The following is a 14,168-nucleotide window of genomic DNA, read 5'->3' on the forward strand; positions in this document are numbered from 1 at the left end:
CATAAGGAATGTCTCAAAAGTAAATCCTAGAAATCATGTAGGTTGATAATACTTCCCACCTCTTTACATTCATAAAGGACAGTTTTTAATACTGCTTCTTACGTGACTTTCTTTCATTATACAGGACAATAAGACTGCCTTGTATTGGGCTGTGGAAAAGGGAAACGCAACAATGGTGAGGGACATTCTGCAGTGCAATCCTGACACGGAAATATGCACGAAGGTACAGACAGTGTTGTGTCCTGTGAGCTGAGTGACGGTAGGGCTGCCGTGATGATGCTCTGTCACGGTACACGGCCAGCTCGTCATGAGCCGCGAAGAGGCGGCTGCCCCGGGCTCTTGACACTGTCTGGAAACCGGAGCACACTGGCTTTAAACAACCTTTGTGGGCTGTGCTTGGCTCCCACACCAGCCACTTTAACTTCACTCACACCTTGTGAGACTGTACGAGACTGGTGGTTGTGATTAGCTGTGTGTGTGTGTGTGTGTGTGTGTGTGTGTGTGTGTGCGTGTGCGTGTGCGTGTGCGTGTGCGTGTGCGTGTGCGTGTGTGTGTGTGTGTGTGTGTGTGTGAGTGTTCCATGGCAGAAATATATTTGTAATTCTGATAGAAAGGTGAAGATGCCTTAGTAATAGAGCTGTTGCCATACAGATCACTGGCTGGGAAGGGAAAAGTACCTCCTTGTCAGTTTGTAAACTGTTTTCTTCAGAATATGAGAGTGCAGAATGACCAAAGCAGAGGAAAGCCCTATTCTTTGAACCTTGTCTGTGCCCACAGGATGGCGAGACACCACTGATAAAGGCCACCAAGATGAGGAATATCGAGGTGGTGGAGCTGCTGCTGGATAAGGGAGCTAAGGTGTCTGCCGCGGACAAGGTAGGACATCTGTGCAGGGCGCCTGTGCAGAGATGGTGGTGTGCTGGCCTGCGCATCGGCTGGAGTGCTGGAGATGGACTTTCATCGTGCGTGATGAGATGACCAGCTGGGGCTGCATACAGGGCGTTTTGAGTCTGTCCCAACATCATGTGCAGGGAGCAGGCTTAGTGTGTTACTGTTCTCCTGCTGTCCTGGACCACCACATGAGGAGGACATTCAGGGGTAGCTTACCCCAAGTCCACAGAGAATACAGAGGGGCTGGGGAGGGTGCGTTCTCCAAGTAGACTAGGCTGGCGTGGATGGTCCAGTTCCCAGCACCACAGAGGGCAGCTCACGGCTGCCTGTGTGTCCAGCTCCAGATCTGATGCCTTCTTCCTGTTTCCCTGAGGACACAGATTCACATGCACATATCCACACACAGACACATAAATAAAGTGAAAAAAAATTCAATTAGGAAGAATAAGGTTAAAAAAGACTTTTGAAATGGAAACTTCTGCTGGATGCAGTGGCGCACGCCTTTAATCCCAGCACTGGGGTGGAGGTGGGGGGAGAGGCAGGGCGATCTCTGTGAGTGTGAGGCCAGTCTGACCCACATAGAGAATTTCTAGGCCAGCCAGGGCTGAACAGAGCAAGACGACCTCTTGTATTATTACCTTTTGTGGACAGCTTGCTGTCATTCCCTTCTGCCCTCTTGTGCCACGACCCAGCCGACTCTGTGTCTCCACTCTAGGGTGAGAAACACAGTGACATTCCCATATAGAAGCATCATGGGATCCGTTGTTCACAGTGGCTGTTTTGTGTGTCAGTGAGTTTCCCAAGGATTCTGTGTAGAATCCGTTTGTGTGTCACTGTGGGAGACAGGCAGCACATACCTGTTTGTGTGTCACTGGGAGACAGGCAGCACATACCTGTTTGTGTGTCACTGGGAGACAGTCAGCACATACCTGTTTGTGTGTCACTGGGAGACAGGCAGCACATACCTGCTGACAGATGCGCACGGTAAGGGGTCGGTTGCTCACTGAACACACTGCCCTGGGAGTTAATGTTCTCTTCCTCCTGTGCTGTCGGAGTTCTTCTGGGTGACGCTGGAGGCAGAGTCCAGGGCCTTTGCACATGCCAAGTTAAGTACTAGCCCACTGATCTGGGGCGCTGTCTCTTTGGTATTTGAAGTGACGCGTATGTGAGTTTTGATATACTATTTCACAAAAATACACTGAAATAAAGATGGTTCACCTAGCTATTGTTCTCTGTTTAGTTTTAGCATATTTGTGGGTTTGATTATGTTTTCCCGAGGTTTCGTGTGCTGAGGAGATTTTGCCCTCTTACAGGTTTGAGAATGCGGAATGGAGTTGTGTTGTTCGGATGTGTTGAGTTTGAGGGCTGATAGACAGACAGACAGACCAGCAGCCATTGGGAAGCATGGGGTGAAGAGCTGACAAGATCCCCGAGTTTCTTCCTTTTATGTCATCAGCTGTATAAACCGTTTCATGTAGAGCCATTTCTCAGGACCATGCTGTCCTCTGTCTGCTCAGTGCAGCGGTTATTCACCACAGGTGCACCCTAGAGAGGGCGCGGGACAGAGGAACAGCTGGGGGGCCTTCCCTCCAGCCGTGGGGAAGACGCACAGGCCTCCTTCATGGATGGTCTCAGCGGGCAGGGAGATGAGAGCTGGGATAATCTCTAAGTTTGACCTCATTGGCTGTCTTCGGCAGACTGGAGAGCTCCTTCACAGGAAGGAGTTTCTGTTAGTGTGGGATGTGAAGGCCCCCGCGATTGTGGGGTCTCGTAGGAGAGACAGCTGACAGCAGGGAGGAGGGGTGAAGAGACTTGGAGATACCGGATGGACGAGGACAGACGTGACATGATGAAGAGTGTGGTCATGGATTTAAGGACTCCATGACGGCAGATGCTTGGCAGAGGTGGCAGGGACTGATGGGATTGGTCACGATGGATGGGACATGGCGTGGAAGCTGGGGGGAGACAGCCTTGAGAGCATGAACCCGTTGAGGAAAGCGGTTGACGTCCTTGGACAGTGACTGTTGTGATGGGAAGGGGTGTGGAGGAGTGGGTGGGTCCTGGCCCGGGAGGCGTGCGTGGTGAGGCTTGGTGCTCTCTAAGTGAGCTGCAGACAGAGGAAGCTGTGCTCTAGAGGCCCGGAAGGGAATATTTCTGAGAAGCACTTGGAGAGAGCTAGGGAAAGAAACCGAAGAACAAAGAGATCCAAATCCGTATTATATTCGCACCATTTATGAAAACGTAAACCCCAGGCTGTCTGCTTTGTAGAGGCTGAAAAGTGTTGTTCAGAGCTGGCCCTGAGGGGGAGCGAGTTCAGTCTGTGCTGCTTCTCTACAGAAAGGGGACACTCCCCTGCATGTTGCCATCCGGGGGAGGAGCCGGAGACTGGCGGAACTTCTTCTACGGAACCCCAAAGATGGGCGGCTACTCTACAGGCCCAACAAAGCCGGCGAGACTCCCTACAACATCGACTGCAGCCACCAGAAGAGCATTTTGACACAGATATTTGGAGCCAGTGAGTGATGGGCTTTGTCCTCGACTGAGCCTGTACACACACAGTTGTGTGTGTGTCTGTGTGAGTGTGTATATGTGTGTATCTGTGTGTCTGTGTGCATGTGTATATGTGTGTATCTGTGTGTCTGTGTGCATGTGTGTATCTGTGTGTCTGTGTCTGTGTGCATATGTGTATATGTGTGTATCCGTGTGTCTGTGTGCATGTGTGTATCTGTGTGTCTGTGTGCATGTGTGTATATGTGTGTATCTGTGTGTCTGTGTGCATGTGTGTATCTGTGTGTCTGTGTGCATGTGTGTATATGTGTGTCTGTGTGCATGTGTGTATATGTGTGTATCTGTGTGTCTGTGTGTATCCGTGTGTCTGTGTATATGTGTGTATCTCTGTGTTTGTGTGCATGTGTGTACATGTGTGTATCTGTATGTTTGTGTGCGTGTGTGTTTTGCTGGAGGTTAAACCCTGGACCTGTCAATCCTAGAGAAAAGCTTTACCTCTGAGCAACTGAGCACTCCTGTTGAAGTTTTTAAATAATGAATTTCTAGTAAAAACATATGGAAAGAAAATGGTCCAACATACCTGGCCCAAAAAAGAATTTTAAAGTTTTTATTAGATATGTTTATTTTTATTTTATCTGTGAGTGTTTTGCCTACATGTATGTATGTGTCTCCCTAGTCCCCCACCCACAAGATTTAAAAAAAAAACCTGTTTCTGGGCTGGTGAGGCATCTCCAAGGGTAAAGGCTCCTGCTCCTTTAGCCTGGTGACTGAGCCTGATTCCCAGGTGGGAGAACAGAACCTGTCCTCTGTCCTCTGACCAACCTACATATATGTGGCCCTCTCCCGTGGCTATACTAACAAATTAAACATTTCCTAGCTCTTCTTACACTTTTAAAAAGATTTTCTAAAATTTATTTATGTGTATGTTTCTGTGTCTATGAATGTATGCTGTGTGTGTGTGTGTGTAAACCAAAAGAGGATGTTGGATCCCCTAGAACTAGAATTATAGGCCACTTTGAGCTGCTTGGTGTGGATGCTGGGAACCAAACTTGCGTCATCAGAAAGAGCAGGAAACTCTGCTAACTACTCTCCAGCTCCTCTTACATCTTCATGGGTTTTCCATTTTTAAAAATAATCCCACGGGTGTTTTTTGTGTATTTGTTTGAATTTCCTTAATTCAGGAAGAATTGGTATCTGAGTCATTAAATCTGTCAAGAATTATTCTGCCTTTGATTGTCTATTATGTTCTTCATTAACACTTTTTAATATATGTACTATTTTTTAAAAATATATCTGGAGTTGAAATGTCTCCTGAGCTTTTCTCCCAAGGCTCCTGCATGCCAGCCGGTGCTCTGCTGCCGAGCTGGGCCCCCGGCCCTGGAGTGTGTGATAAGTGATAGAGAGGGAAGCTGTACTCAGGATGATGTATCCTGTCATTAAGTAATAGATAGAATAGGTATAATATGTTCCTCAAAATACAGTATTGGTGTAAGAAATTCTGAAGCTGTTCATACATAGACTTAAATGTTCACGATAAGGTCCCCCCCTCCACCCCGCCCCAATAAAGTAGGTAAAGTAGGTTAGCATGGGTGTCCTTCGTAAGTGACACCACTGTTTAGGTATGTGCTGTGCTCCTAATTACAGGACACTTGTCTCCCACGGAGACCGACGGTGACATGCTGGGGTACGATTTGTACAGCAGCGCCCTGGCAGATATCCTCAGTGAGCCCACCATGCAGCCCCCCATCTGTGTGGGCCTGTACGCACAGTGGGGAAGTGGGAAGTCTTTCCTACTCAAGAAACTAGAAGGTACGGAAACGCTTTGATGACGTCCTCGCAGACAGCCTTTTCTGTGCAGTGAAAGCTCTGAGGGCGGTTGCCCTGCCCCAGCGTCTGCTGGGTGGTTGGCGTTTCACTGCCTCCAGTCCGACCTCCCGTGGGTTTTCTTCTAGAACAGGTCCAGTGTGGCCAGCATCCAGCACACCCCTTGGAAGTGCTGGGGAGGGAAGGGGGTTCTTCCCACACTTTGCAGGCCTTCCATGAGCTCTGCGTGCAGTCAGGACCGAGTGCCCTTGCTAATCACCCAGGCCTTTCCCTCCGTTAGATGCCTCATCCCTAGTCCTAACAGATGGCCCTTTGGCTCTTCAAGGACAGGCTTCAGTGTGTAATGACCGTGACCTCAGATTCTGTAGAAGGAAGGACTGTGGTTCTTGTGGTACTTTGTGTACTTTGGAGAACTGCAGTGGGAGGTTGAGGGTCGGAGAGGAATGGAGGACTGTGCAGTTGGAGATGGACCTGGTTCTGGTTCTGCATATGGGAACAATATCTGTTTAGTACAAGCCGTAGAAACCAGTATCAGTAAAGCCTTGACAGATGAGAACAGTGGACATAAGAGTTGTATGATCTTCAGGACTGTGGGAAGGAAGGGCGGGTATGCACCAGGGGACAGGTCAATGAAGAGAAAACTTTGGTTTAAGTGCGAAAGCATCAGCAGTGTTATCTAGGGCAGTTAAGGGTCCAGTACACATTTATATTCCAACAGGAAAGTTAAAGACTGAGTTAAAAGTTACGTCTGAGCCAAACAAATAAAACTTCCCGTTACTTTTCCTTTCAGATGAAATGAAGACTTTTGCAGGACAGCAGATCGAGCCCCTTTTCCAGTTCTCATGGCTCATAGTGTTCCTCACCCTGCTGCTGTGTGGGGGGCTGGGCCTAGTGTTTGCTTTTACCGTTGACACAAATCTGGCCATAGCAGTGTCGTTGAGTTTCCTGGCTCTCTTATATATATTCTTCAGTAAGTCTTTGATTTTCTACCATCTTTTCTTTTCAATCTTTCAGTGTTACTTTCTGTAACATTGAGCACGTTACTTAAAACATCTGATATTTGAAACTCTACTTGATTTTCATAATTGGCTGAAAAACATTGATCTCTGTGCTACTTTGTAAGTTGGTTTAGAATACCCGTGTTCAAATCTAGCTGGAGGAGCTTTAAGAACCGGTACATCTCCTTGCTAGTGCCGCAGCAGGCCTGACGAACTGGCACACTGTCGGGTATGGCGGTGGTGACACGCAGGAGACCTTGCAGAAGAGATGGTGCCGTGACCGGTGCTGGCTGGCATCTGGACGTTTTGACCATTACTGTGATTTTTAGTTTTTCTGAAATCAAGCTAGGAAGGCAAAACAGACTCTCTGTTTCATGACACATGCCTTTAATCTCACTGAGGCAGGTGGATCTCTATGAGTTGGAGGTCAGCCTGGTCTACAGAGCAAGTTCCAGGACAGCCAGAGCTCCACAGAGAAACCCTGACTCAAAAAAAAAAAAAAAAAAAAAAAAAAAAAAAAAAAAGTGGGACGTAGATTTGCTGCTGAGGGAGGTGGGACTTAAACAGTTGCAGACGTGACGAAGTTGTCTCCTTTGCATCTGACCCACCACCTGACGCTGAGGCTTGGCTTTCGCTCACGATTCGTAGATTCACACACCTCTGAGGCTGAGAAGGGTAGTGGAGGGCTTCTTGGGGGAGATTTAAGAACAGTGTGGACAGTCACAGTTCCATAGTGTTAGTGCCCCTCTACTTAGAGTTGACCGAGAAAGCAAGCGTCCTGACTAATTCACACGTGGATTTCAGTTGTCATCTACTTTGGTGGACGGCGGGAAGGAGAGAGTTGGAACTGGGCCTGGGCCCTCAGTACCAGACTGGCAAGACACATTGGCTATCTGGAGCTCCTCTTCAGACTGATGTTTGTGAACCCACCTGAGTTGCCAGAGCAAACTACAAAGGCTTTGCCCGTGAGGTGAGTCGGTCCCTTTGACAGGAGGAACCTTTAGTAAGGATGAATTTTATAAGGCACCATATTCCAAAAAATATTGGTACCTTCGTCTTTTTGATGAAAACAAAACAAAACAAAAGCTTGCCTCAGTCCCTTTGAGAAACACTTCATACTCTATGCCCTTCCCATAGATGAGGTCACTTTCCCACAAAAAACCGTGTATTTTTACAGTGTTGCATTTGTACAGAAACCTCTCCCTCTTTTTTGATACCTGCTGCATACTCAGGGCTTTCCTGGGAGTGGTGCCAGAGTTTAAACCCAGGCTTTCCCTGAGTAGCGAGCGCTCCATGGTGGAACACAGCTCCACTACCATCCTGCTGCCGCCTCGGAAGGGTGTTGGCTTCGGGGTGGAGTTCCGGCAGGAACAGGTCTGGACAAGGCCTGGCTTCTCCTTGAAGGAGCGGAGCGGGCACCCCTGGGAACCCTGCTCTCATCGAGCTGCTCTTTGGTCATCTCTGCAAGTGGACGCACATGTCTCAAGTTAGTGAGCATCTCAAGCAGGGAATGTGAGAAACTTGGGGAAGGTAAAGGACTCTTAGGGAGTACAGAAAGGTGTAAAGTTCTAGATAAACGTTTGTTGCTTTTTTTTTTTTTGGTTTTTCGAGACAGGGTTTCTTTGTGTAGTTTTAGTGCCTGTCCTGGATCTCACTCTGTAGACCAGACTGGCCTCAAACTAGAGATCCGCCTGGCTGTGCCTCCTGAGTGCTGGGATTAAAAAGACGTGTGCCACCACTGCCCAGCCAAAGTTTGTTTCTTAAGCTAGAAAATTAGGAGCAAAAAAGCTCCCATGGGGGTTAGCAAAAAGAATTAAAAATCTGTTAAAAGGTTAAGAAGTTTTAAATTATAATAAGATAAAATCTGCATGATTTCAGATGAATGCAAGTCATTCTAACCATCAAAACTATGCTAGGAATATGGGTGAGAAAAATAAAGATTAACAGATTACAAGAACAGCCAGCCTTCTTTATCCCTGGGTTCTGCATCTCTTGATGCAGCTAACTGTGGATTACAAATCGTTTTAAAAATTGCCCCTGTATGAAAATGTGCAGATTTCTCCTTGGTATCATCAGACAGTGCAGCATAACAGCCATCACGTAGCACCTTCGTTGGATTAGACACTACACGTAATCCAGAGACGGTCTGAAGCAGACTGAAGTGTGCATTTTGTGTGAGAGACTTGGGCTGATCCTAGACCCAGCTAGCTATGAATACCGAGAGACTGTTGTAGTTAGCGTGTAAATTTAAGTATTATGAAGATTAAAATTGAGAAGTCTTGAAGTATTTGGGATTGGAGAAATGGCTCAGGGGTTAAGAGTGCTGTTGCTCTTACAGAGGACCTGAGTTTGGTTCCCAGCACCTACAACAGTGGTTCACAGTCACCCGTAACTCCAGCTCCAGGAGATCTGAAACCTTCTTCTGGTCTCCACAGGGATCCATACACGTGTGTCCATAAACACATGCACACACACACACATGCGCACACACACACTAAAAATGAAGTACATAACTTTTTAAAGGAGGAGAAGTTTAAAGGCAAGTATATGATATAGAGTAACACAATTGGAGGAAATTTTTACATAAAATTAATAAGTTTAAATTAATAAGATGATAGTTTTGAAGAGGTTAGAACGACTGAAATGGTGTCATCAGTTAAGGCCACATAATATAGTACAGTGTCATTCCAGACTGTAATTTTGAAACATGTTTTATCTACTGGGTTGAGGTGAGAATTTAATTTAGAGATGGAAGGAAAGAATGAATTAATACATAAATAAATATTTCAGAGACTAAAGATGTTAGTAAGCCAACTGTTTTAAAGAACAGCTCTGAAAACGATATTTTACAATTATTTATAAATCCTTGGTATATGTTAATGCTATAAATAAAGTATTAGAAAAGTTTATTTAATTTTAATATTTTTTAGGATTTATTGATTTTTATTTTATGTGTATGGGTGCTTTGCCTCATGTATGTCTGTGCATGTGGTGCCTGTGGAATTTAGAAGAGGGAGTCAGATCTCCTGGAACTGGAGTTACAGGTGGTTGGGAGCTGCCCTGTGGGTGCTCAGAACTGAACCTCTCAGAGAACAGCAAGCGCTCTTAAGCACTGGGTCTCCAGCGGGCTGGAGCTCCTGTCTGTAGTGAAGGCTGCCCCTTGCTCCAGTCTCTGGCCTGTTTAGAGCACTTTCTCTTTTGCCTCCTGACAGGAGGTGAAGCTCTGCCATCACCTCCCTGCCCCTGGGCCATTCACACACACTCAACACATCAGTCTCTGTCTCTGCTCAGAGTAGAAGATGAGTGATCACAGTTCTCCACTCCCTCAGAGCTCGAAAAGCAGTGTTTTGAAAAGACATCAAGAAAATATGGACTAAATGGGGGCTGGAGAGATGGCTCAGTGGTTAAGAATACTGCCTGCTCATCCAGAGGACCTGGGTTTGAGTCTCAGCACCCACCCAGAATCATCTGTAGGTCCAGTTCTAAGGGATCAGACTTCCTCTTCTGGCTTCCATGGGCACCAGGAACACATGTGGTGCATAGACATACATGCAGGCAAAGCACTCAAACACATAAAATTCAAATAATTTTTAAAAGAGGAAAAAGAAAATGTAGAATAAATGATAGAGATGGCATACATGTGTTAGAAGTTTCTGCATCAGATAGTTGAGTAACTTCCTGCTTGATCTCCCCCCAAAGGTTTCTGTTTACAGATTACAACAGACTCTCCAGTGTAGGTGGAGAGACTTCCTTGGCTGAAATGATCGCGACCCTCTCGGATGCTTGTGAGAGAGAGTTTGGCTTTTTGGCTACCAGGCTTTTTCGAGTATTCAAGACCGAAGATACTCAGGGTAGGACTCCTTTCCTCCCTCCCTCCCTCCCTCCCTCCCTCCCTCCCTCCCTCCCTCCCTCCCTCCCTCCCTCCCTTCCTCCTTTTCTTCCTGCGGTGTTTCTTGGGTGAGGAAGGGAATAAATGCTGGTTTATCTTCACGAGATCATGCATTGAACCTCCTGACCATAAATATTACGGTATTTTGGGTACATGATATGGTAATAATCGTCAATACTGTTCGTTCTATTACAGGTAAAAAGAAATGGAAGAAAACATGCTGTCTCCCATCTTTTATCATCTTTCTTTTCATCGTGGGCTGCATCATTGCTGGAATTACTCTTCTGGCTATATTCAGGATTGACCCCAAGCATCTGACAGTGAACGCTGTCCTCATAGCCATCGCCTCTGTGGTGGGGTTGGCCTTTGTGCTGAACTGCCGCACATGGTGGCAAGTGCTGGACTCTCTCCTGAACTCACAGCGAAAACGCCTCCACAGTGCCGCCTCCAGACTGCATAAACTGAAGAGCGAGGGGTTCATGAAGGTGAGCGCTCACCAGTAGGAAACTCTAGTGGAATGCGCTGCCCTTCCCCTGCTCACTGGGCGTGCCCTTCTTCTTTGTTCCGTGGTGGGGACTGAACCTGGGACCTTGTGGATACTAGGCAAGCATCCTACCACTAAGCTCCATGCCCAAGTCTGTTGCGTTTAGTTGAGTTTAATGAGTTTGTTAGGTTTATAGGAACATGTAGATATCCCCCGTCTATCTTGTGCTGCTCCTCATGCCCAGCCTTGGTGACAACAGAGTACTCCAGGTGCTCCGGATGGTGAACCTGTGTTGGTCAGTCGCAATCAGTCTTGGTGCCGTGCATTCTTTGGGTTTGCATAATCCTTTGATAATATACCCATGGTTACAGTATTTTCACTGCCGTGAAAGCCCTGGCTCACCTGTTCAACCTTCTGTCTCTCTCTCCCAACCCCCGTCAAATGCAGATTAGTTTACCGGGTCAGCAGCTCCATCTTTTCTAGGGTGTCATGTTGTTGAAGAAGCCATGAAGTATGTAGCTCTTTCATATTGGCTTCTTTGACCTAATAATAGACCTTTATGTTCCCTTCCATAGCTTAAAATGTCATTGCTTTCTAGGCCTGGATACTAGTGTTGCTTGGATGAAGAGTATATATTTATTCAGTTACCTACTGAAATACATCTTTGTTGATTTAATTTTTGGCAGTTATTAATAAAGTTGCTATAAATACCTGTGTTTAGGTTTTTGTGTAGATGAAGTTTTTAGCTCTTTTAAGTAAACACCAAGGATTATAATTCTTGGACTTTATGGTATGAGCATATTTAGCTTTGTTAAAAACTAGATGTCACCAAAGAGCCAAGAGTAATGCCGCAGCCAGTAGGTCTTTGGGTGGAATTCAGGTCCAAGTCTTTTGTCATTTTAGAGTCTGTGATTTTGGCTAGCAAGTCTCTCAACCCATTCTGTCCTTTGTAAATTCCTATTTCCTCATGACATTCTGAGAATCAGGTGTTGTCCATAAACCAAAACCCTTACTACAGTTTTTAGTGGAGCTGCCACTGGCAACAAGAACTTTGGATTTCTCCTCCTCTTGTTGGATGACTTTCTCTCGTGCTTTTAAAGAAACATGTTTCATCGTCTTGTATCTTCTGTGCTTTGTGCAGGTCCTCAAGTGTGAAGTGGAGTTGATGGCCAGGATGGCAAAAACCATTGACAGCTTCACTCAGAATCAGACAAGGCTGGTGGTCATCATCGATGGCCTGGATGCCTGTGAGCAGGACAAGGTCCTTCAGATGCTGGACACTGTACGTCTCCCTGTCTCCAAACTTATGCTGTGGTAATTAATGTAGGATGCACACTTCACAAAATATCTCAACTGGGTTGGAAACTGTGCTGCTTATTAAGAAATACTAGTTTTTCTAATGAACCTCTCTTTTGTAAAAAGAACTGATTTTTTAAATGCAGAAATACTGCAAAAGTAAATGTTTAATCAAGAACGTTTAAATAATCTCACCATGATGATGGTTTAGGAAAAAACAAAACCAAAGTAAACAAACAAAGCCATGTGGAGCATCTCTCAATGACAAGTGTGGCTCAGCTTTGCAGACAATCATGTTTATATTCTGAGAAGACAGAGGGAGCCCATAGAATTTATAGTTTTGTGTTAAAAAGCAGAACACAGGCAATCTACGGTGTCTTACAAGCAACAGCGGTAAACGGCAGAGATGGTGTGCCTGGGACCTCACATGTCTTCACAGAAAATTCCGTCTGTGTAGGCTGCAGGCAACTGAAAAGGAAACAGTATTAACTGTTCTCTTTGTTATTTTTGTCATTGATGGTTGATAACACCAACACTGAGATTGAGCCGTTTATAAAAGTTGTTTTTATAGAGAGTACATTTTGATGAAAAATGAATGATAGTCAAAAAGTATAGCACCAAAGGACAGTATAATTTTTTTTTTTTCCTGAGTCAGGGTTTCCCTGCATAACACTGACTATCCTGGAACTTGCTCTGTAGAGCAGGCTGGCCTTGAACTTAGAGATCCGCCTGCCTCTGCCTGCTGGTATTAAAGACACACACCACCACCACCCAGCTAAGGATAGTGCAGATTTTAAAAAGATATTATTTTGTATAATTTTAAAATTAGTGTCATGTCCATGCCTTTCTTCTACCACAGGTCCGAGTTCTGTTTTCAAAAGGCCCGTTTATCGCCATTTTTGCAAGTGATCCACATATTATTATAAAGGCCATCAACCAGAACCTGAACAGTGTGCTCCGTGATTCAAATATAAACGGACATGACTATATGCGCAATATAGTTCACTTACCGGTTTTCCTTAATAGTCGTGGGCTTAGCAGTGCAAGAAAATTTCTTGTAACTTCGGCAACAAATGGGGACATTTCATGCCCGGATGCCACGGGTAGGTATCAAATCCTAACGTACGTAGGCGTGAAGTAGTCCTGAAGGTTCTTGTAGTCTCTGTTCACCCTGAAGAGTGTGGTTGCTGTTTTACGTCTCTCTAACACCACACCAGACAGCCTTGTGCACATCCGTTGCCGTGATGGAGCGCCAGGAGCAGGACAGTTAGGGAAGGGAGCGTTCAAAGGGACCAGAGTCCAGCGCCGTCCGTGGGCAGGCGGCGGGAGGCCCGGCAGCTGGAGTAACAAGTTGAGAGTTCACGTTTTAACCTGTAAGCAGGAAACAGCAAACGCAAATGGCGTGCCTCTTGAAGTCCTCAAAGCCCTCCCCCAGTGGAACATTTCCTGCAGCAAGGCCTCACTCAGCCCTAACCCCTGAGCAGCACTGTCACCTGGGGACAAGTGCTCAGGCACCCCAGGCTCTGGGGACTCTGATTTCAACCACCACATGAGGTCTCACTGCCTTCTTCCAGGGGTGCAGGAGGACGCTGACCGAAGAGTTTCACAGAACAGCCTTGGGGAGATGACAAAGCTTGGGAGCAAAACAGCTCTCAACAGAAGGGTAAGGTGCCATCTGTGCCATCTAACTTAATTATGTGATTGATTTTTTCCTTACAGTGTTGGGAGTGAACCCAAGCCTTGAGCATGCTATACCTTGATTTTGCTTTGTTAGCAGTTACTCAAGTTAAGTTAATGTGTCCTGTATCAGATTGTGTCTCTTCTGTGGACACAATGTTAAGATCTTGAAATCAGCATCAGTGCTGGGCTCCCTTCCAGCATCAGCCGCCTCAGAGCTCCTGTACTGGGAGCAGCAAGGACCTTGAACTGGGAGGAGTCTTCTCTGCAGCCTCTTCCAGGTCAGGTGCTGACGCTGCCCGGTGACTCGTGAGATGTCAGAGCCCAGCATCTGTCCTAAGCAGGCACCTGTCACCTCTGCCTCTTTCTCCTTAGGTTCTTCCTCCTTGCCTGGCGTTTGCCAGGTCTGTATTGTAGTCTCCACACCCACGTGTGATTCTGGGCCCTTCCCAGTCTCTGTCTCATTTGTAGAGCAGAAAACCTAGGTTTGTAAAGTGGGAAGATGCCTACCTGCAGGGAAGTGTTGCTGGTAGTGTTGCTCAGGGGAGGCCGCCGTGCCTTATGCTGGCATTGTCTCTTCTCTCCAGTTTGCTACCGTTGG

At 46.4% G+C, this 14,168-nt stretch overlaps 1 protein-coding gene across 21 annotated transcripts in view; it reads left to right on the forward strand.

The window, feature by feature from the left end:
* The window catches only part of Kidins220 (kinase D interacting substrate 220), a 92,889-nt gene that overhangs the window by 26,190 nt on the left and 52,531 nt on the right, over nucleotides 1-14,168 (forward strand). For all 21 annotated transcript variants that reach the window (XM_076558695.1, XM_076558701.1, XM_076558702.1 and 18 more), the window contains exons 10-20: nucleotides 125-223; nucleotides 778-876; nucleotides 3,229-3,406; nucleotides 5,044-5,208; nucleotides 6,014-6,193; nucleotides 7,026-7,191; nucleotides 9,921-10,072; nucleotides 10,306-10,595; nucleotides 11,736-11,876; nucleotides 12,750-12,993; nucleotides 13,465-13,553. In XM_076558695.1, coding sequence (XP_076414810.1) covers nucleotides 125-223; nucleotides 778-876; nucleotides 3,229-3,406; nucleotides 5,044-5,208; nucleotides 6,014-6,193; nucleotides 7,026-7,191; nucleotides 9,921-10,072; nucleotides 10,306-10,595; nucleotides 11,736-11,876; nucleotides 12,750-12,993; nucleotides 13,465-13,553 — 1,803 coding nt within the window. The remainder of the gene's footprint in view (nucleotides 1-124; nucleotides 224-777; nucleotides 877-3,228; nucleotides 3,407-5,043; nucleotides 5,209-6,013; nucleotides 6,194-7,025; nucleotides 7,192-9,920; nucleotides 10,073-10,305; nucleotides 10,596-11,735; nucleotides 11,877-12,749; nucleotides 12,994-13,464; nucleotides 13,554-14,168) is intronic.

This window comes from Peromyscus maniculatus, chromosome 22 (assembly GCF_049852395.1).
Source record: "Peromyscus maniculatus bairdii isolate BWxNUB_F1_BW_parent chromosome 22, HU_Pman_BW_mat_3.1, whole genome shotgun sequence".
Taxonomy (NCBI): Eukaryota; Metazoa; Chordata; class Mammalia; order Rodentia; family Cricetidae; genus Peromyscus; species Peromyscus maniculatus.